Genomic DNA, 22919 nt, shown 5'->3' with positions numbered 1-22919 from the left:
AACTCTCTCCCTGTGCCTTCACTTATCTGAGCTGTAACCCCTCAATAATTTCCTTACTTGTATCTTGTGTCTTCTCACCAACTTCATGCCCAAGGCTTTTTGCCCTCTTCATACCTTTTCTTAGATGTGACCCTTCTCTTTTTTAATAATTCAAATATTCAAATTTGCTGGCAGTGATAAAGACTCAAATACCTACATCCAGAAATAACAAACATCAACATAAATGGTCCTACTCCTTACATATCCTATACTGCAGGTTGCTTTTTTCGCTCAACATTAGGTTCCCCGTAATTCTCCAGGTCCCCACATGCAGAACCAGACCCAGTGCCCTCCTTTCAAAAGCTACATATGGTCACTCACTGTCATTACAATTTATTATCCCATTCCCTTACTGGTATTAATTATCCAAAATTAGCCGAAACCGGTTTGGCTCAGTGGATAGAGCGTCGGCCTGCGGACTGAAAGGTCCCAGGTTCGATTCCGGTCAAGGGCATGTACCTGGGTTGCGGGCACATCCCCAGTAGGAGATGTGCAGGAGGCGGCTGATCGATGTTTCTCTCTCATCGATGTTTCTAACTCTCTATCTCTCTCCCTTCCTCTCTGTAAAAAAATCAATAAAATATATTTTTAAAAAAATTATCCAAAATTAATAAATCACTTTGAAGAGCAATCTGGCCATGTCTATAAGAGAGATGCCTATACCCTGTGCCCAAGCACCTCTACTGTTGGTTATATACTTGAAAAAAAATACTGTGGACAAGGAGCATGACAAGATTCATTGCAGCAAAATGTAGAAACAACCTCTATGTCTACCAATATCACCCCAATAAATTTAATTTAAAAAAATTTTAAAAAGACTCTTTCCCACCCAGCTGGTGTGGCTCAGTGGTTGAGCATCAACCTATGAACCAGGTCATAGTTCGATTCCCGGTAAGGGCACATGCCTGGGTTGCGGGCTCAATCCCCAGTGTGGGGAGTGCAGGAGGCAGCCGATCAATGATTCTCTCTTATCATTGATGTTTCTACCTCTCTCTCCCTCTCTTTTCCTCTCTGAAATAAATACACTTTTTAATAAATTTTTTTAAAAATTTTAAAAAGGACTATCTCCCATTCCATCAACAAACTTGCCTTCCTTATGTTTGTCCTATGAAAGGCCCTTCCTCACAAATTGTGGTTACTTCATTTTAGAATACTGATCTTGCTCTAAATGCAGTGGACCTAACTAATTTCCTTCCCTAATTAAAATGATCATTTTTGAAGCTCAGGTATATTTTAAAACAGACAGTAACAAAACTACTTTTCTCCCCTCCCTTCAATATTAATAATCACTAAATGGGCCCTAAAATATGGGAAGAATGGTAATTTGATAAGGGAGAAGGAAGAAAAGGGGGAGGGGGACAAAAACTAAACTAAGTACATTACTGTGAACTTCTTCATCCAGTGCTTTTACTTTCCCTTTCTTCTTAATGAGCTGGATTTTGCCGGCATTTGCTTCCCAATCTTTGTCATTGCCTCCATCAACTCCCACACCTAAATCATCAAAAGGCAGAATAGCAAGATTTAAAAACTGGCTATTATTTAGATTATCAGTGTGAGGCAAAATTTTTAATTAAAATATTTTTAATCTAATTAATTCATTAACTTATTACCAATTCAACATATACTAAACATCCATTACATGTCAAGAACCAGAACAGCTGCTACAGACAAAAATGAAAATAACCCAGTTCCTTTCCACAAATTTCTAATAGTGTATTGAGAAGACAAAGACAAAAATAATTATATTCAGTCTGGTTTCAGATTATAAAAAAGTATTATACTAGCTTGTGAATGGAGTAGAGTAGAGAAAAACAGAAGATGGGCACCCACCTCAGAAGCGCGATAAAGAGGGAATGTCAGGACGTTCTCTCTTCAGATTCTACTTAAGATCCTAAGGAGTCTGACAAAGTTACTCTGAAGGTATTGGAAAAGCAGAGTAATTTGCGGTAGAGAAATCACATGACAAAAAAAGTTTTAAAAATCTCTTTGGAAACAGTGTAAGAAGTTAGACTAGAGAAACAGAAAGAAGAAATCAATTCTCAGAAGTTATAGCTATAGCAAATCTAAAAAAAGAGGGCCTTAACTAAACAATGGGAATGAAGATAGATATGGGTGATATTGAGTAGAAATGACTAGATATAACATGAGAAAGCAGGAGAAGTCTGGGTACCTCCTAGGCTCAAACAAAGGACTTGGTGATAAAAGGCACACAGAAAGTATTGATTGGAGAGTGGGGTGAAAACTGTTACTCAGTTCATGCCGAAATCGGTTTGGCTCAGTGGATAGAGCGTTGGCCTGCGGACTGAAGGGTCCCAGGTTCGATTCCGGTCGGGGGCATGTACCTGGGTTGCGGGCACATCCCCAGTAGATGTGCAGGAGGCAGCTGATCGATGTTCCTCTCTCATCGATGTTTCTAACTCTCTATCTCTCTCCCTTCCTCTCTGTAAAAAATCAATAAAATATAAAAACAAAACAAACAATCAAAAAAAAAACCTGTTACTCAGTTCAATTATAAACATACAAAAGTTCTAATATCTTAGTTTATTGAGGAAGAAATATCTAGGAGGCTGTGCAATTTGGGGAAAACATCGGGATTTTAAGTCACCAACATATGGGAAGCTGGTGAAGTCAGAGCTCACCCATGAAGAAAAGTGAGCCTAGGACAGTATCTTGAAGAACATTAATATTTAAGAAAAAGAGGCCCCAAAGCAGACAGAAAAGAAATAATCAGTATGTAAGGAAGCTAATGAGATGTGTTGTCAGAGAAGCTAAGGAAGGAGAGAATTTTAAGAACAAAGTAGTTGAGGAACTGACTTGCCATTAATTGAGGAAAGTCATCCTATATAATAAAAGGCTAATATGCAAATTGTCCCCTCAGGAGTTCGACTGCTTGCTATGATGTGCGCTGAGCATCAGGGGGCAGTGCAGAATGAAAGAAGGCCCTGATTGCGGCCAGCAGCTGGAGGAAGGCCCTGATCAGCCCTGACTGCCGGCCAGGCCTAGGGACCCTACCTGTGCACGCATTTCATGCACCAGGACTCTAGTGAAAGATAAAATGCCCATCACAGCTGGCAATGTTAAATGTATAGAAAAAGAGTTAACAGAGTAGGCCTGACACTGGTATCCTTAGAAATGCCTGCTTACAAAGTGGGCCTTGGATTTCACAAGGGTTCCCACCACTCTGATGAAAAATAGTTCACTGCACCTAAACAGTCAGTACACCATGTGACTTAGGATGAACAACTGTTTCTCTTCTAGGAGTGTAATTTTGGTACATATTAGACAGAGGGTGTCTACGTGACCAGTCCCTGATAAAAACATTGGGCACTCAGGTGCCAATGAGCTTCCCTGGTAGACAACATTTCACACAAACTATCACAATTTTCTGGGGGAATTAAGAGCACCTAGTAAGACTCCACTGGGAGAGAACCCTTAGAAACTTGTGCCAGATTTCCTCCAGACTTCACCCATGTGCCTTTACTCTTTGCTGATTTTGCTTTCTATTCCTTTGTTGTAATAAATCATAGCCATGAGTACAACTATATACTGAATCCTTCCAGGAAATCATCAAATCTGAGGGTAGTCTTGGAGACCCCCAATACAGTTAAGGGAAGAAGCTAAAGTAGAACATAAAGTTGACAAAAAGTTATTTTTATTTGCTTTGTCATTTATTTCAGGTAGAAGACTCTTAAGAAGTTTACTTACCAAAAGTCTGGAATACCTGGAGAAAATCAAATTAAATTCATAGAAAAGAAAAAAGATAATTTATGGACTAAGTCCTTCAAAATCTTTGTTCTACCATGAAACTGCCCCAGATGATTTATGTTTTTACGGTAACATTCTTAACAAAAGAAGATACCTATAAGAAGCAATACTTAACATAAGTGATAATAGTATTGAAATTACATGAACAAACCTTTAAGTATGAGGTTAAAAATTGTTCAGATTTTAGATTTGCCCAAAATAAAGCAAAGATTACTACAGGATCTAGTCACCTAAAACAAAATTTTTCCATTTAGATTCAGTAATCATGCAAAATTCATATTTATTTTTAAAGGAATTACCAGCAGAATCGTATCCTCTGTATTCCAGTCTCTGAAGGCCTTTGATTAGGGTCTCCAAGATTTCTCGTCTTGTGCGAGGGACATGGTAGTTTAAGTAAGCAAATATACCTGCAAATAAACAAATACTTAATAAAAAATTCTGTCTAAAGATTAAAAATTAACATATTACATAATCTTCATTTGCATAATTATGCCTAAGATGTGCAAAAATGTGAAGCTAGAGTCCATCTTTAAAAGAGAAGTAAATCCTCACTTCAAATTGTCTAAAGGCAATGAAACTTTTTCAAAGGGGGTTTTCCATTTGTAAAAGACTAAAGCAAATATGTCAAAATAAATGCTCATTTTTGCCCAGCCAGTGTGACGTAGTGGTTGAGCATTGACCTATGGACCAAGAGGTCACAGTTCAATTCCTGATCAGGTCACATGCCCAGGTTGCAGGCTCCAGCCCCAAGCAGGGAGCATGCAGGAAGAAGTCGATCAATGATTCTCTCTCATCATTGATGTTTCTCTCTCTCTCTCTCCCTCTCCCTTCCTCCCTGAAGTCATTAAAAAGATTTTTTAAATAAATGTGTGTGGTTTTTCCCAAAGCAGCTCATAAGGGTGGTCACATCTTCCATTACTGCCATTTTGTTAAGTAAAATTTAATTTTAAAAAACTAACCAATCAACAAATTTGCTAAATACTGAGCATTATGTTTAAAGAAAATCATTTCCTGGAGTATTTTAAGCTACATATGGATCTTACGAAACTATACAGATGAAATAAATTTTCTTACTTTCAATAATCATGTTATCAATAACATTTAGGAATAAGTAATTTATAACTATTAATTATGTGAAAAATATTACCTAAATATTCTAATAATATGAGGAAATATTAAAATATATATATAATCATGTTAAAAGAAAATAGCTTGAATCACTTATTCACCAGTTACTGGCTAACAACAAGTAACTGCAATGTTAACAACTCTTAAGAATTCATAGAGGGTAAAAAAATAAAGCAATAATTTGGAAAAGCAAAACTAGAAATAAAAGAACTAGTACATATGAACTGAGCAAGGCAAACAAAGAAGTAGTAAACAACACAGGCAAAAAATATCCACACTTTAGGAATAGCAGTATGGAAATTATCTGAGGCCTCCCATGATTATGCTTTGGTCAAGGTGGAGAGAGCATTGAAGACCAAAATATGAGGAAATTATAAGCTCAAGTTGCTTACTTATGAAAGAATTTCCTTTTTCTTATATTACACTATAGTGTCACTGAATCATAAGGAAATAAAATTAACTCAGTGAAGTAGAATTCCAAAACAACTAGTCTTTATTTCCATTTGAAAAGATCTCATTATTTCTATAAATAGCTTGGTCCTATTGAAGCATTTCAGCATCCAAAAATACTGAATTGTTAATATCCAACAAAGAAGCCATAATAATGGTTTGCTGAGCATCATGATTAGTATAATTTTTTCAAACAAACTATCATGCCCTTGAAAAAAAAGGAAATCCACATTTTTTCTTTTAAATATGTTTTTATTGATTTATTATTATTTTTTAGAGAGAGAGGAAGGGAGAGGGAGAAAAAGATAGAAATATAAAACAGCAGCCTCTGGCAAGTCCTCTGCTGGGGATGGAGCTCTGTAATCTGGGCATGTGTCCTGTCTAGACTCGAACTGGTGCACTGGATGACACTCAACCACTAACCCACATTGGCCAGCCAGGAAATCCACATTTTAAAACTAAATCCAAAATAACCTGAAACAACTGTTTAAACTTTCCCCAAAAATGGAAGTATAAGGCCAAGAACTTATAAAAATTCTATATTTCATTATTTAAAAAAAACAACCTTACAATTGAAAAGATTTTTTAAAGTTATCGTATGTTATACAAGCATCTTATTTTCGCAGACACAACCTTGCATGAGATCTGGGGTTTTTATTGTTACTGCTGTTCCTTCATAAAGTAGCTATAATATGAACAAACTAAACCAATTATCAACTGTAAATCAAACTTTCATGTGTTCTACACTTATTCCCCCTATGGGTCACTGACTTATGATAAAGATTAAATGAAGAAAACTATCAGTCCCAAATAAGTATTTTTATTCGATCACTGAAGGACAACACACAGAATATAAATCTTTTCCTCAAATCACTGGACAAGGACTGGAAGAAAAGGATGACACACACACAGAAATTTTCTAAGATCAAAGTATTAGAGATGGGAGAAGGAAGAAAGGGAATTAACCTAAGTAATCCCTGGTTAGGAAAATGAAAGATAAAGAGATTAAATCTGCCAATTTTATACACCAGCTCCTTGACAGAAACAGTGGCCTAAAGACAGTCCACCTCTTGGGATTAGTGGGTTATCTGTAATCTTGGGGTTGCTGGGAAAATAGAATGGCATATAACCTGCCTATCAGGCATGCAAGGGCATGTTTACAAGGGAGGTATTCTTAATTTAAAACAGTGCTTATTAGGGTAGAAATCACTAGATTGCTCCCATTTCCAGGTCTTTAACTTGTCTTATCAAACCTCCCAATAAACAGTTCTGCTTAGGGTAACTACAAAATCCTAAAAATACTCTCCACTGCTCTTCAGTAATTGCTCCCAAACCACACAAAGTAGTTGTAGGGAGCACAGGCCATTCCCTACGCCCAAACCAATAGATCAATGGTTCTCAACCTTGGCTGCACATTAGAATCACCTGGGAATCTTTTTTAAATCCTGATTTCTGGGCCTCGCCCTCTGGAAATTCTGGTAACAAAGAAACAGAATTTCCGTATGATGAGGCCCAGAAATCAGGATTTTCAAAAGATTCCCAGGTGATTAATGTGCAGCCAAGGTTGAGAACCATGCAATAGATGCTCCAGGTGTCATTCTCAGAAAATGGCAACTTAAATTCAAAGCACTTAGGAGCACCTTGCTTAACAACCTGGATCATGGACTTGACACACCTGGTTAAAAGCAATTTAGTCATAAGTAAAGATTTTTAAGCCTTATTAAAATGAAAACTGAATACAACTTAGCTAACTAATCAAATCATTAAAGTGCCTAGGTCTGCTTGAATTTATGTCCTTAAGAAATTTTACTTCTACATATTTTTTCACTTAGCAACTTCAGTATGTTGAGACCCTAAACAGAACTCATCAGTTTTGTGTTCAGATTAGTTCTCTAAATTTTATACTTTCTGAATCAAACTCCATCTACAATAACAATTAAATTTCATCTATTTGTTTTACTTTTTGTTAATCCTCACGCAGGGATATTTTTTCCCATTGTTTGTTTGTTTTTTTGTTTTGTTTTGTGTTTTTTTTTTCAGAAAGAGTGAAAGAGAGGGTGGGGATGAAAAAGAAAAAAAGAGAGAGGGTAACATCAATGTGAGAGAGACACATGGATTGGTTGCCTCCCGAACGCGCCCCAATCTGGGCTGTGGGTCGAACCTGCAACCCTAATATCCACCCTTGACTGGAAATCAAACCCACGATCCTCGGTGCATGGGCCAATGCTCCAACCACTAAGACACACCAGCCAGGGTCAATTAATTTCATTAAAAAATTTTTTTCTTATAATGCAAGTTTACAAATTAATTCACCGCCATTATTAAAGATTCGAATTACACAAAGGCTACAGAATGAATTGTGAAAATCTCTTTCTAAAGGGAAGATAACCAACATTAATTCAATGCATATTGTCCCAATCTTTCAGCTATAAATGAACCTAGATATATATGGCTTTAAAGGGCTTTTTAAAAACACATAAATTGGATGACACTGTATATATTGTTCTGTACTTGTTTAATTAAAATGTTGACATCTACCCAATTCTATTTAATGGCTGCATACCAGTATATAATAGTCATATTTTACCTAAGCATTTCCCTACTGAGATGTTCCTACCTCTTTGAAATTATGAACAATACTGCAATTAAAGTTATACACATCAACTAAGTATTTGTCATAAAACAGTCAATACTACTATAATTGTAGAGACACATTCAACAGGTAAGACCCCTTTAGAAGATGAAATACTATGAGATAAAATTTTCTACATTCCTAAAAATAAAGTAAAAATTGTATAGAGTCACACAATGAAGGATTTCAATTATTTATGTGTTTTCTAATTGTTTAAAAATATTTTTCGTATTTACAAATGTTGGTTTGAGTGTCCCCTAGTTTGTTGGAAATATACACTGCCACTGGAAGGAGCTCTATAACACCTCTCCCTGCACATTTAACAATCTAGAACTCTAAGCACTATTTAAACCCTGACACCTCTAGTTATACTATCCCTCACAGTCAACTTATGTCATCATCTTTCCTGGGAAAAATCATGCACTTCCGCTCACAAATCTTCAAACGTTTAATCTCTCCCACTTCTCTCTGATCAATCATATCAAACCAGTTTTCCATTATCCTCCAAAGCCAGCTTTTACTCCTGCATCCCTGACACCCTTACAGTGAGGTCCATCCACCCATTTCAGGTTCACTTGCAAAACAGCCCTTCCAACAGCTGACCAATCTTGTTAATTCATAGTTTGTCTAACTTTCCCCCAGATATTTTTCTAAAGTCTAGAATCAACTATTCTCAAATTACCATTTCTCCCTTCCCAGATTCTTTCTCATTTTTGGCAGATTCTCACTTTATAGAACCGAAGTCTTCATCTTCATCTTAACAGCATAATACATGATGTACCCTTATCCTTCCTTATAAGCTCAAAACAGAAAACATTCTACATATCTGAACCAGCCTCTCCTACTCATAACTGTTGATAAGTATGGAGGAGAGATTGTTCTGTGAGGTGACTGCTGCCTGTCCTATAAGCTGGACCCAGATGGCTTTCTGCAATCCCTCCTTACAGACTATCTGATCATAATTAATGTTCACTCTGACATCAATCAGCACCCCTCCCTTGCCTCCAGTTATGTATTGGTCCTGGAACAGATTGTTGTCCTCGTCAATGTAATTTCCATACCTGCTAACATTCATATACTAGTACCTGTTACTATCTCCATACCATTTCTACCCTACATAATTCTCTGGTGCCTGCCAAGTTTCCCTTAATAAACTCTATTAATTAACAGATTGGAGTGGCCCGTATCTTTCTTCAGTCTTTCCCTGCCCTCCACTTACGAAGGTAGATTTTCAGTCCTGTGTTTTTTTCCCTGGGTCTATGTGTCCTAACATAAGTAATTCTTCAACTTTGTAAATACAGAACTTTTTAAAAATATATATTTTACTTATTTCAGAGAGGAAGAGAGATTGAAACATCAATGATGAGAGAGAAGCATTGATCTGCTGCCTCCTGCCCACCTCGCACTGGGGATTGAGCCCTCAAGCCACGTATGTGCCCAGACTGGGAATCGAACCGTGACCTCCTGGTTCATAGGTCACTCCTGGTTCATAGGTCAGTGCTCAATCACTGAGCCACACTGGCTGGGCTTAATACAGAACTTTTTGTTAACATCAAAATATTTTGAGGATCCTATACAATAGTGGGTAGAATTTTTATTATCTAACTTTTATTCAAATTACAGATAATGCTTAGAACATGAATTGACCAATGAATGCTCCATAACAAGTTCACAGCTCATAAATCAAGGACCACAGCTCTAGAACTCAACTTTTCAACTCTATCAGAAATCTCAGTTCCACAACACTCCCTTTGTTAGTATACTTGCCCTCCTCCTCAACACAAATTCAGGTCCTTCTGCCTTCATATATGCAACATCTCTAAGGATTTTATTATAGCCCAATGCAATTAACTTCTCTCTACAGTATTAAACATGGATGACCTTCTTCTACATTTGCAGATTCTATCCAATGCAATACATAATACTTTGGAACTCTTTTGCCTTTAACCACAGGTCTTTGGCCTCTTTTCCTGGCACTTCTATTTCTTCTTTCAAACCCGCTGGCAGTAGTTCTCAATTTATTTCTGACTCCATTGATTGTTGGGTAGCATATGCCATCAATACCTTTTACAATGTATTAGTTCTCTACCAGCTGGCACAATTACTCAATGTAAAAGTCCTGCCCAATCATCTATAACATTCCTGGCCTAACCAGTTTCTCAATTTCTATTCATTCCACTAAGGGTTTGTAACATGGCAATGAACAGGGACTGTGTATTATCACCTACACCTGTTGCATGTGTATTCATTGTTTCCTCAAATCAGACAGCAATTCCTTAAAGGCAATTTCCTTGTTTTAGTCTTCTCTCCAAATGGCAGAGTGCCAAATATAAAGCCATCATTTCAAATATCTTCTAACACTTTTGAGGTACCTGAAATGTAGTAAAAAATTCCAAGACCACAAAAAAAGAACACTATTTTGCAGATGCTAAATAGGGATGAAGTGAAAGAAAGGTTGCATAATTAAAGGTTTAAGAAATACTGGTTCCAGGTTAACAGGCTTATTTGTAGATCTTCTTAGAGCCTTTAATCTCGCTAAGTGCAAATCTCCAAAAGCAGAATGTCCCAAACTTGTGTGTTATAAAACTCTTTCCTACCTTTTACTGCTCATTACCAGCAGTCAACTTATTAACTTCTCCCTTTCCAGGAAACACAATTGAGGAAATGCTTAGTAAGTAATTAATTTTCTTTAACAACTACTTTATATCCAGTATGATTTCTTTTTTTTTTTTTAATTAAATCTTTATTGTTCAGATTATTACATTTGTTCCTCTTTTTTTTCCCCCCATAACTCCCCTCCTCCCAGCTCCCGCCCCACCCTCCGCCCTCACTCCCCACCCACTGTCCTCTTCCATAGGTGCACGATTTTTGTCCAGTCTCTTCCCGCATCTCCCACACCCCTTTCCCCCCCAAGGATAGTCAGTCCATTCCCTTTCTATGTCCCTGATTCTATTATGATCACCAGATTATTTATTCACTTGATTCTTAGATTCACTTGTTGATAGATGCATATTTGTTGTTCATAATTTGTATCTTTACCTTTTTTTTTTCTTCTTCCTCTTCTTAAAGGATACCTTTCAGCATTTCATATAATACTGGTTTGGTGGTGATGAACTCCTTTAGCTTTTCCTTATCTGTGAAGCTCTTTATCTGACCTTCCGTTCTGAATGATAGCTTTGCTGGATAAAGTAATCTTGGTTGTAGGTTCTTGGTATTCATCACTTTGAATATTTCTTGCCATTCCCTTCTGGCCTGCAAAGTTTCTGTTGAGAAATCAGCTGACAGTCGTATGGGTATTCCCTTGTAGGTAACTGGGTTTCTTTCTCTTGCTGCTTTTAAGATTCTCTCTTTGTCTTTTGCTCTTGGCATTTTAATTATGATGTGTCTTGGTGTGGTCCTCTTTGGATTCCTTTTGTTTGGGGTTCTCTGCGCTTCCTGGACCTGTAGGTCTATTTCTTTCACCAGGTGGGGGAAGTTTTCTGTCATTATTTCTTTAAATAGGTTTTCAATATCTTGCTCTCTCTCATCCTCTGGCACCCCTATAATTCTGATGTTGGTGCGCTTGAAGCTGTCCCAGAGGCTCCTTACACTATCTTCATATTTTCGGATTCTTTTTTCATTTTGCTTTTCCAGTTGGGTGTTTTTTGCTTCTTCGCATTTCGAATCTTTGACTTGATTCTTGCGCTCCTCTGGTCTGCTGTTGGGTGTCTGTATAATATTCTTTATTTCAGTCAGTGTATGCTTAATTTCTAGTTGGTTCTTTATCACAACATCGAGGGTCTCATTAGATTTCTTGAGGATCTCACTACATTTATCGGCGGTCTCACCAGTCTTTTCGAGGGCCTTACTAAGTTTATCGGCAGCTTCTAGACAGTTCTTAAGAGACCTTAAAAGTGTGGTTCTGAACTCAATATCCTCCATTGACAGTTTTGTCCTGTTTCTTTGTCTCCGCATTTTTTATGCTTTCTTGGTGCACCCCCTAGTGGTCTTTGTCCGCAGTCTTGTTGCCTTTAAGCCTTGATTGATGTCGGCAATACCGGGGTGATTTTCCAGTATGATTTCTAAGGATATGTTAATATTACTGGTTTTATGACTCATCCTAGCAGCAGTCTCAATATTCTTCAATTACCCCCAAAGTCATTAGACAGTATACTTACAAAAAGCTTTTTAAGGATTCATTTCATGATACTTTTAAATTGCAGCTCCCTTACTGCTTTTAAATATAACCTCACTTAGAAAAAGTCTATTTATATACACCATCATTTATTTAAAAAAAAAACAGCAAAAACTGTTACAAGATGCGGGTAGCTTCAGCAATGTGGGGCGCAGCCACAGTGTTTTGGACAGGTTCAAGCCTTGGACTACTGAGAGGGCACAGTCCTCTCATTGCCACATGCAAGTTCCAGCTTGGATGGCAGAACCCTCCCAGCACAATTATAGCCAACAGCTATAGCTGTAAGCTTGAGCCTGTGGTCCGAACACGTGGCCCCACGTGCCTGAGTGATAGAGTTCAGGTGCATGTAGTGGAGTGGGATTGAAACCAATGAGAATGTTGTAAACAACTTGATCACGCCCTTACTTTGCCTCGTGGCACCTGCTAGAAAATAAAGGCACGGCTTGTGAGTGTCGTTGCTGTCTCTCAGAAGCAGCGTCCCACCGAGACCCAGCTTTTGTTCTCATGTCTGTCTTTTCTTAATCCTTTCATCACCCCCACTGGGGTTCACCCTTGGCAGTGCTGGAGCAGCACAAGTGGTGCCCGAACAGGGACTGAGTTCTGGGACCAGGGACTGAGCTATGAGGAACAGGGCCTGAGTTCAGGCTCCCCACACAGCAAGTTGACAATCTCTCACCAAAGCCAAAGGTTAAAAAAAAAAAAAAAACACTAAAAAAGAACAAAATGTATTCCAAAGAACCAAGAATAAGAGGAAGATAAAATAAATTTGGGACATAAACATGCTATTCTTCTCTGGGAAATTCATAACTCTTAGCACATTAAAGTTTCCAAGAAGTCCTCCAATTAAAAAAAAAAAAAGACAGTTCAACATAGTTTAATCTGTTGCTCTCCAAATGAAATCTTTTTTTTTCCTTAAGCATACCACAGACTTATAGCCTTCATTCCTCTGCTTCAATATTATGCAATGTTGAAATAAAATAATCTTTTAGAAAAATCTGAATAGGCAGCAGGAAATCAGAAGGTAAATCTGAATTTTCCCACCTGATCTCATTCCCCACTCAATTTTTCTGTCTAAAAATTTTACTGCAATGACTAAGATGTGGGAGGAAAATAAAGATGAACTTTCGTCCTAACAGTTAACCTTCATAATTAAAGGGAATAAATTCTAGACCTTATTCCAGATCATGCAAAATTGTGGTCTGGATAGGATTAAAAGCAGGACCTCAAAAATAACTCAAATACCAGTTGTTTATTCTTTATAACCTGTTTCCTCAGCAATAAAACATTGGAATGGGGATGTTGGCTAAGTGATATGCGACATCTAGTCTCCACCCTAAAAGCCTCACTCTAATTTGCACCTTTTCTGAACCAGATCAGGTTTTTTCTTTTGTAGTACACTAGAGGCCTGGTGCACGAAATTCATCCACCGGAGGGGGGGGTGTCCCTCAGCCTGGCCTGCACCCTCTCCAATCCGGTACCGCTTGGGGCATGTCTGACTGCTGGTTTAGGCCCTTTCCCACAGGGCCTAAACCGGCAGTCGGACATCCTTCTGGCAGTCGGACATCCTTCTCGCAATCCGGGACTGCTGGCGCCTAACCACTCGCCTACCTGATTGCCCCTAACCACTCTGCCTGCCTGCCAGCCTGATCTCCCCTAACTGCTCTCCCCTGCCAGCCTGATCGTCCCTAACTGCCTCTGCCTTGGCCACGGTGGCTTTGTCTGGAAGACATGGGTCTAATTAGCATATTACCCTTTTATTAGTATAGATATTAGTATAGATACTTTGGCTTCCTTTTTTTCCTGGAACAAGATGAAGAAATTATCTACAACCAGATAGCCAGGTACTTAACTCAGTGCACACCTCATCATTCAGGGACAGTTAACTAGCAAATGAAGCACATTGGGGATTAACCAGTTTACTACTCACAGCTCCAAATTAAATTATGTGTTCTTGCAAACCACTCTACTATCAGAGCAAAAGTATATCTAATGCTAAAGTCAGCTCGACTAATAATTTCAGAAAGGTATTTAAAGATTTTCTTTTTTGTTTGTTTTTTTAACCTACTCTAAATTTAAACATGCTCCTCTTTTTCAGAAGCTGAAATTTTAAATTTAAACATGCTCCTCTTTTTCAGAAGCTGAAATTTGCATAAAGTTTAATACAGGAAAAATAAAACTAACGAGAGCTTGTCACCTCCTGCTCAGTTCTTGCAAAAGGCTACAAAGAATAAGTTTCCCAGATAGTTTCAATTCCATCACAAGCATACGTCCCTTTCAAAAGTGTTATGTTTTTTTCCCTAAGGTTAGTTGTAAATTTCAATGAGAAAGGTAATGAATGAGACAATTCTTTATACTGACAATGAATGGCCAAGTTAATACCAATTTTAGTGCAGATCAGTCATTTCAGATTCAAACCATTCCTTTTAGCTAACACTTTTAGGTACAATTAAAACAACTAAGTCTCAAAACATGGAATAAAATGGCCTAACTTTTTTATTCTTATGTTAATCCTCACCCAAGGATATTTTTCCATTGTTTTTTACAGAGTGGAAGGAAGAGAGAGAGAGAGAGAGAGAGAGAGAGAGAGAGAGAGAGAGAAACATCGATGTGAAAGAAACACATCGATTGGTTGACTCCCTTACGGGGCTCAGGGATCGAGCCTGCAATCGAGGATCGTGCCCTGGATCAGAACAGAACCCGGAACCATCTATCCACTGAGCCAAATTTGCCAGCTACGGCAGTCCTAACTTTTTTAACTTTTCAGGTAAAACATTCACTAAAGGTAGACCATTATTTTTCATTGATATTTTAAACGGGTGCACATGCAAGTGATAAATGGCATGTGATCTATCGCCACGGTCACTTCCGGGCCTCTTTCCACCAGATGATCAGGTCTCACCCCACTCACCAAGTTACTAATTAGCAATGGTTTCTGTTGAGACGGGGATGGCAGGAAATAAGACCATGTGTAATGCCACTGTCATAGTTCTAGTTAAAGTTCTGTTCTCTACTGGGCCTGGCGGAAAGACAGCACTAAACATAAGTATTTTTTAAAAGGTAAATCCTAGGAGAATACAAGGTCAGTCCAAGAGAACCTCGCCCGAGGTTCCACAGGTGGCCTCCCGCACCTGGTGGGCTCCGGTGAGTCCGCCCCGTCCACACCTCAGTTCCCTCGGCCCCCTCTTCTTTCCCGGTTCAGCACAAACATCTCTCCCCCTCCCGTCCCCTGCTCTGCTCCGCGCCTCGCCGCCCCCTTCACTCCTCCAGACCGCTCCAGGGCCCGCCCCCCTCTCAGGTGCCCTCCTCAGTCCACCACACACACACACACCCCCACCCCCGGCTCGCAGAGGCCGGCCCCCGCGCCCAGCCCCCGCGGCTGCCGCGGGACGCCCCCCGCCCATCATCCTGACTCCGCACCCTCCACACCGCCGCTCCCGCCGGCGCCTCGGGCCTCGGCAGTGCCCGCGCCGCCCCGCAACACGCCCCCCGCCCGCGGCCCCTTACCGCACATGATGCCGGCGGCTCGCTCGGTCCGCTAGGAGAGTGGTGAGCGGCTGGCGAAATCGGGAGCACACGGGAGCTGTGGGGCTATCAGCGGGCTTGGGGGTAAGGAGGTACCCGCACGACTCCCTCGAGGATGCGACAGCCGAGGTAACGACTCCCTTCTTGGCCTCCGGGACTCGCCAGCAACTGCCTCCTGGCCCCGCCCCTCGGCACGCACCGCGCCGCCGCCGCCTCCGCCTCCCGCAGGTCCCATTGGGCCGCGTCCGCGCCACTCACGCACAGGTCCCGCCTCCCCGAGCCGCCCCGCCCACGAGCCCACGCAGGCGCTGGCCTGCTGGCAGCGAGGACGTGGCAGCGGCTCCCGGCGCATCCGCTTTAGGTTCCTGGAGCCGCCCGGCCCCGGGGCGAGTAGCGGGAGGAACGGCGCCGCGGGGGAGGAGGAAACTTGTAGGCTGGCTGGAATGAGAGGAAGATTAGGAAAGAGGAGGATGGGTTTGTTAGCAAAGCAAATAACGTTGGGGGCGCGCCCTAGTTCAATCCTAGGCTCCAAGTTCCAGCCCGCCAGGAAGCGGGGAAAGAGGAGGAAGAAAGCAGAGGCCAGCCGGACAAATAAATCAGGGTGGGAAAAGGATATAGACCTAAAAAAAATTGCAAAGAATTGAGAGGAAGGAGGTACCAAAATTCCTGGTTGCAAAGCGCTATGCAGGTTCTGTTAGTCTTCCAGGTGGCAGGCAATTCAGTTCCCGACTTAGGCTCTATGTTATATGCTTGGCCTCCAAAGGCCCTCCGCCCCCATTCATTGACTCCCTAACCCCGTTTTATGGGTTTTTTTTGTTTGTTTGTTTTTTGTGTGTTTTTTGCAGAGGGGCAGGGGAGACTTTGCTGGCCCACCTGACAGGACTGTAGGAATTGCCCAGATTTGACAGCCTTACATTTGACTCATCAACGATTAACTAATTCTATTAATTAATGCACCATTCCTGCCAAGAGAAACTTAATCAAAGAGAGATGATGTTTCTGAGAATTTATTACCTGAGCAGTTGCTTAGTAAGATTTAAATAGTATCTTTAGTAAAATGTAGATGGTTATCATAACTCTATTAATGACTCGAGTAGAATCAAATAAAAACTTATACGGCACATAGAACATGGCATGGACTTCTGACCCCAGATGTCTCATCTTACTTCACACTGCTGCTCCTTTCCTACCACACCTTCCAGCTCTTTGCACTCCAATAACACTGAACAGGTGATCTCTCAATTGGGCCAATATTCTCAAAACTTTTGCACACTTTGGTTACTCTTCATGGAATCCACACACCTTCCCTACTTAAATGCTACCTCTTACGGAAAACCTTTTTTGTCTCCCCCAGAGAGACATAAGGATATGCATTAACCTCTCATTCTTTGAGTTGCCCCTCTTAAAGCAATATACTTTAATTTTTTTACTTTTGCTTTTTGCATATTCCTCTACTAGGCTGTTTCTTGAAGCTAGAACAAGTGTTTGCATACTCAACACCTAGTATAGAACTTACCACAAAGTAAGGGATCAAAAATGCTTTTGAATGAGTGAAAAAAAGTCTAATGTTCTTAGTAGAGTTTACTTTCTATGGCTGGTTTTATGATCAAGTGAGCAAAGGGCTTTTCAGTTTTTCTTGGGGGGGAAGGGGGGGCGGGGAATGTCTTTGTATCACTGGCCTCAAAGAGAGGCCAGAAAATGTAACATTGAACTAATCAGAGTATTTCTAACATGAAAATCCTTTAATATTTCAGGCCCTTAAACAGGTTCCTATATCACCCAGAGCAAAGTTTATAAAACAACAGTGAGCTATTTGAAAAGAGACAACACATTTGGGACATAAACATGCTATGTTTATGAGGCAAAGTACATGTTAGCCTCAGACCCTCATCTAAGAGTTTCTGGTAAGCCTTCAGTAATACTTCCAAGATGTCAAGGTATGATTACAATCATACCAGGAATTGAACCCGAGACCCTTCAGTACACAGGAAGACACTCCAACCAACTGAGCCACGCTGGCCAGAGCATGATTACAATGTTTGAACACCTTTGTAAGCTGCCAAAAATCCTGTCAATGCCACAAAGAAAAGCCAGCAGGACCACCAAAGTACTCATGCTCAAACTATAATTGTTGAACCCCTCTGCTTTCCTCTTCTGCTTGTTTCTCCATCATGACTATCAATTTGTCTTGTCCATCTCCATTTTACAGCTATTTTGGAAAGTGCTTATGCATCAGTTGAGAGGAAGAAACTTTTAAGGCCAATTATTTCCCCAGCTGTTTAATACACGCAGACCCAGAGACAGCCCCAAGAATGAAAATTTACCTCCATAAGTGGAAGGCAGAGAAAGACCAAAGAAAGAGGCTGGCCACTCTAGTCAGGTAATTAATAAAATTTATAAAGGGGAACTTACAAGGCATGTCTTGGGTAGCTGCAAAACAAAATGGGTCCCCATGCCATTCACTGCCAGATACCAAAGAATGACATAGGGTAAAAGTGGGCAATAATCACAGGCACTAGTACCTGAATGCTAGAAATTATATGCTTGACCAAGTCAGGACAACAACCTGTTCCAGGAGCCGGCATATCACAGGGAGCAAGAGAGGCATTAATTTATGTCAGAATGAACATCAGTTCAGAGAGTCTATAAGGTGGGTTTACAGAAAGCAACCTCTGTTCTGGTCTAGCTCTAGCTCACAGGAGAGGCAGCGGTCACGTCATGGAACAGCCTGTCCTCCACACCAACCCAACCTTGAACAACCTCACCAACCCACTGAAACAAAGAGCCCTTTGTAACCATGTGCCAGTCCAGACACTGATATAGAAGCATTTTGTTTGTCTGAACCCCATCTACAGAGCTTTGCCTGAGCTGCACCTTTGGAAATCAGAGCTGCAGAAGAAAAAATTAAATTACCTAGGAATGAATGGAGACATCTGGGTCTTATTCAAACATCTGAGGAAATGGAAAGGATTTTTTCTCTGATCAAAACTTTTGAACAGAATTGAAAAAATAAAAAGTGATGATGGTGTGTCATTTATTGTCTCTTTATGCTACTCGATTTCCCAGGTTAGTCCTGTGAAATCTAATGGTTCTCAGCCTCCTCCTTGCTATGCCTCAGGGCTTCTAGTTGTCATTTCTAAAGAAATGAAGAACCATAACTGAAATAGCTGTATAAGATTATCAAACTTTCACATTTGTGACTTTTGTTATCCCTTGGCTGACTCCCAATATAAATAGCAATAAAATTGTTAAAATTAAAAAGGCCTGCGTGGCTCAGTGGTTGACCATCGACCTATGAACCAGGGGGTAATGGTTGGATTCCCAGTCAGGGCACAGGCCTGGGTTGTGGGCTCCATCCCCGGTGGGGAGCACGCAGGAGGCAGCTGGTCAATGATTCTCATCATTGATGTTTCTCTCTCTCCCTCTCCCTTCCTCTGAAATCAATAAAAATATATTTTAGGGGAAAAAAGCAACCAATGAATGCATAAATAAATGGGATAACTGATGTTTCTATCTCTCCCTTCCTCTAAAAATCAATAAAAATTTTAGAAACAGAATACTATCTCAAACTTTCATATATTTGCACTTGCCCTTTTTTGAACACATCAGAAAGGGAACCAGATGTTAAATAGGCCTTGACTATAGAGAACTGGTCATTTACAAAATGTGATTATAGGAGACCAAAAAGTTTCCTGTCCCAAATTACCTCCATTTATTGGCTATCACATGCCTAAAGTCCACCTGTACATTTACACTGAGTGGCCATATTATTATGACCACCCCATCAGTACTTCGTTGGGCCACCTTTTGCCTTCAATACTGCGGCGATTCTTCATGGCATTGACCCCACGAGATGTGGAAAGGTGATGCGAGGAATCTGACACCATGCCTGATGAATAGCACTGTCCAGTTCTGTGAGATTTGATGCTTGTGGAACCAGCTGCCTGATGGCTCTTTTAACTTCGTCCCACAAATGCTCAATTGGACTGGGATCTGGTGATTGTGGGGGACACCTAAGCAAGGTAAAATCTCTCTTATGTTCTTGAAACCACTCCTGCACAATACAAGCACTGTGGCATGGTGCACTGTCTTGTTGGAAGAAGCCATCTCCGTTAGGATACGCCATCAACATGATAGGATGAACCTGATCAGCAACAATACTTAGGTATGTTGTGCTATTCAGACGTTGTTCCACACGAATTAAAGGGCCCAAATCATGCCAGGAAAACATGCCCCAAACCATAACACTGCCCCCACCAGCTTGAAGGGTTGTACTCATGCATGTGGGGTGCATGCTTTCATGCTGTTTCTGCCAAATTCTCACTCTGCCATATGCATGATGCAACTGGAAACGTGATTCATCGGACCACATGACTTTTTTTCCAATGCTCGACTGTCCAATTCTTGTGTTCCTATGCGAATTGGAGACGTTTTATCTTAGTAACTACAGACAGCAAAGGTGTTCGAACAGGCCTTCGGCTTCCATATCCCATACGATGCAGTGTACGGCTAATTTGCCTACAAACGTCAGGTGGTCGTAATAATCTGGCCACTCAGTGTGTGTGTGTGTATGTGTATATGTGTGTGTGTATATATATATGTGTGTGTGTGTGTGTATATATATATATATTTATATTCCACATTCAAAGGCTTTTAAATCCCGTTGTTTACCCATATCTTTGGGAAAAAAATCACTTCCACTATCGTGGTAAACAACCTGCTTCCCTATTTATAATGGCGTGGCCCTCTAGCAACTTCAGCGCAAAATTATAGCAAATTTGCCTACAAACGTCAGGTGGTCATAATAATCTGGCCACTCAGTGTATAGTTAATGCAGAACACCTCCCTCTTCCCTAGGAGATCTACATTAAGTCATTAAGATCTATTAACACTTTAGAGTGAAACTATTTATAGGATTACTTTTCATTTCCATACCAGGTGTGAAAAGGTCACTGAGGAAATGTAAATTTTGAAGGGACGATAATTCTGAAATCAGAAGGAAGGCAGACCTGGGCAGATTACCTCGATTGATGACACTGGGCAAAAACGTGACAATATAAGACCCTGTGGAATTGAGTATGGCAATGCAGAGAGAGGGGGTAAGATATGGAAGAAGGGATCAGATGAGTTAACCAGGGGCTCTGGCCAGGTAGGTCAGTTGATTAGAGAATCATCCCAATACTCCAAAATTGTCGGGTTTAATCCCGTCAGAGCACATACCAGAATCAACCAATGAATGAATAAATAAGTGAAACAATAAATCAATTTCTCTCTCTCTAAAATAATTTTTTTTTAAATTTTTAAACAGATAAGTTGGCCATAAAAGCAAACTTTATTCACTGTGACAGTTATTTTTTTTTATGTCACTTTGGCTCAGCCACAGTGCCCAGATATTAGCACACATTCTGGATGTGTCTGAGGGTGATTTTGGATGAGATTAACATTTAAATTGGTGGACTTTGAGTAAAGCACCTTGCCCTCCATAATGTGGGTGGTCCTAATTCAATCAGTTGAAGGACTGACTAGAACAGTGGTTCTCAACCTTCCTAATGCCACGACCCTTTAATACAGTTCCTCCTGTTGTGGTGACCCTCAACCATAAAATTATTTTTGTTGCTACTTCATAACTGTAATTTTGCTACTGTTATGAATCATAATGTAAATATCTGATATGCAGGATGTATTTTCATTGTTACAAATTGAACATAATTAAAGCATAGTGATTAATCACAAAAATATATAATTATATATGTGTTTTCCGATGGTCTTAGGCGACCCCTGTGAAAAGGTCGTTCAACTCCCAAAGGGGCCGTGACCCACAGGTTGAGAACCGCTGGACTAGAACAATAGACTCACCTCTCCAGAGCAGAAAGAATTCACCAGCAGAGCTGGACTTGGACTGCAACACAGGCTCTTCCCTGTCTGCAGCCTGATATCCCACCCTGCAGATTTTGAATTTGCTAGCCTCCATGATTGCATGAGTCAATTCCTAGTTTATAAACCAATTCCAAGAGTATATAAGCTGAATTCATCTATAATAGCTCAGGAAATACATTGTCCAAACTCAATTATCTGTTTATGTGAACCAAAGAACAAAAATAAAAACTTCAATCTTGGCATTCACAACTGCTGGAGTTCTTCCTATTTCTGTCCCTATCTTAACCTCTGTACTTTTGGAGACCAGAAATCCAGAGATGTAATATACCCATATTTCTTTTCCTGATATTGTTTGTGAAATGTTGTCTCTGAATTACTACAGAAAAAGGAGAGAGGATAATTTGCTATGTAGGCTATCTTAAAAAGCAGTACTCCTATAGTAGAGAGATAATTGTCCAAATTTCTGGCATGGCACAGACTATAAATCTCTGAGTCAGAAGCCAATAAAAGGACCAGATCAGCTTCTCATCTTTATTTCAGAGAGATTCTGCTTCATAAGATAAAGCCTGACCATGCTAAGGCAGTTTTTCTCAATTCAGCCTGCACTGTCTTATAATTAATTGAATTTTTTTCTACATTCTGGAATCTGTTTTTGTTTTAATCAATATTCAGCATTATGATTTGTTTGTGTGTGCATGTGTGTGTGTTTTGTCTCAAACCCACAACCTGGGCATGTACCCTGACCAGGAATCAAACTGGCCACCTTTCAGTGCATGGGACAATGCTCAAACAACTGAGCCACACCAGCCAGGGCAGCCTGATATCATTTTTAAACCAAAATTGTTTAGTTGGTTTTTTTTTAACAAGATAAAAAATTCATTAAAAATAGTTTCAAACATCTCACAAAAGCTAAGCCATTTAGAATATTTTTTAAAGTATATTCTCCCTATTCACTTCTGTATTTTAAAAATAAATAAATGAGATGAGGTAAAATGTATTTTAAACTGCTTCAAACATTACGCAAAGAATTAACCATGAAAAATGACTAACAAAAATAAAATATCCCTGAATAAAATTCATGTATACAGAAAATGATTCAGGATATTATAAATAACTCATATGAGGTCAAGTAAACATGCACTATTTATATATCATTCTCTGAAGAAAGGGCATATTTTATTAATCTACAGTTCCTTAGCAGTTAATAATAAAAGCAAGGTATACAGTATCAATAAGTCCGATTGCTGGGCCCAAAAAAAACTCAAATATTTTAAGGTGAATTTGTTTCTTTTTCATTTGATTCATCTTCCATAACCTAGAACCAAAAAAAAG

General features: G+C 39.8%; 2 protein-coding genes across 8 annotated transcripts in view; both read right to left on the bottom strand.

Annotated features, from left to right (window-relative positions):
* The window catches only part of GFPT1 (glutamine--fructose-6-phosphate transaminase 1), a 61304-nt gene extending 45411 nt beyond the window's left edge, over positions 1-15893 (bottom strand). For 3 of the 4 annotated variants that reach the window (XM_036334280.1, XM_036334282.1, XM_036334281.1), the window contains exons 1-3: positions 15693-15893; positions 4104-4211; positions 1423-1530 (exon numbers count right to left, since the gene is read on the bottom strand). In XM_036334280.1, coding sequence (XP_036190173.1) covers positions 1423-1530; positions 4104-4211; positions 15693-15699 — 223 coding nt within the window. In that variant the 5' untranslated portion in view covers positions 15700-15893. Of the gene's footprint in view, positions 1-1417; positions 1531-4103; positions 4212-15692 lie in introns of those variants that run through there. The other variant, XM_036334283.1, reaches the window with a different exon arrangement.
* Positions 15894-22736: 6843 nt separating this feature from the next.
* NFU1 (NFU1 iron-sulfur cluster scaffold) overlaps positions 22737-22919 on the bottom strand; it is a 29039-nt gene continuing 28856 nt past the window's right edge. For all 4 annotated transcript variants that reach the window (XM_036334275.1, XM_036334276.1, XM_036334277.1 and 1 more), the window contains exon 8: positions 22737-22902. In XM_036334275.1, coding sequence (XP_036190168.1) covers positions 22858-22902 — 45 coding nt within the window. In that variant the 3' untranslated portion in view covers positions 22737-22857. The remainder of the gene's footprint in view (positions 22903-22919) is intronic.

Source organism: Myotis myotis, unplaced genomic scaffold, assembly GCF_014108235.1.
Source record: "Myotis myotis isolate mMyoMyo1 unplaced genomic scaffold, mMyoMyo1.p scaffold_m19_p_14, whole genome shotgun sequence".
NCBI lineage: Eukaryota > Metazoa > Chordata > Mammalia > Chiroptera > Vespertilionidae > Myotis > Myotis myotis.
The sequence above is the reverse complement of the archived record's forward strand: the minus strand, read 5'-3'. Positions and strand labels throughout refer to the sequence as shown.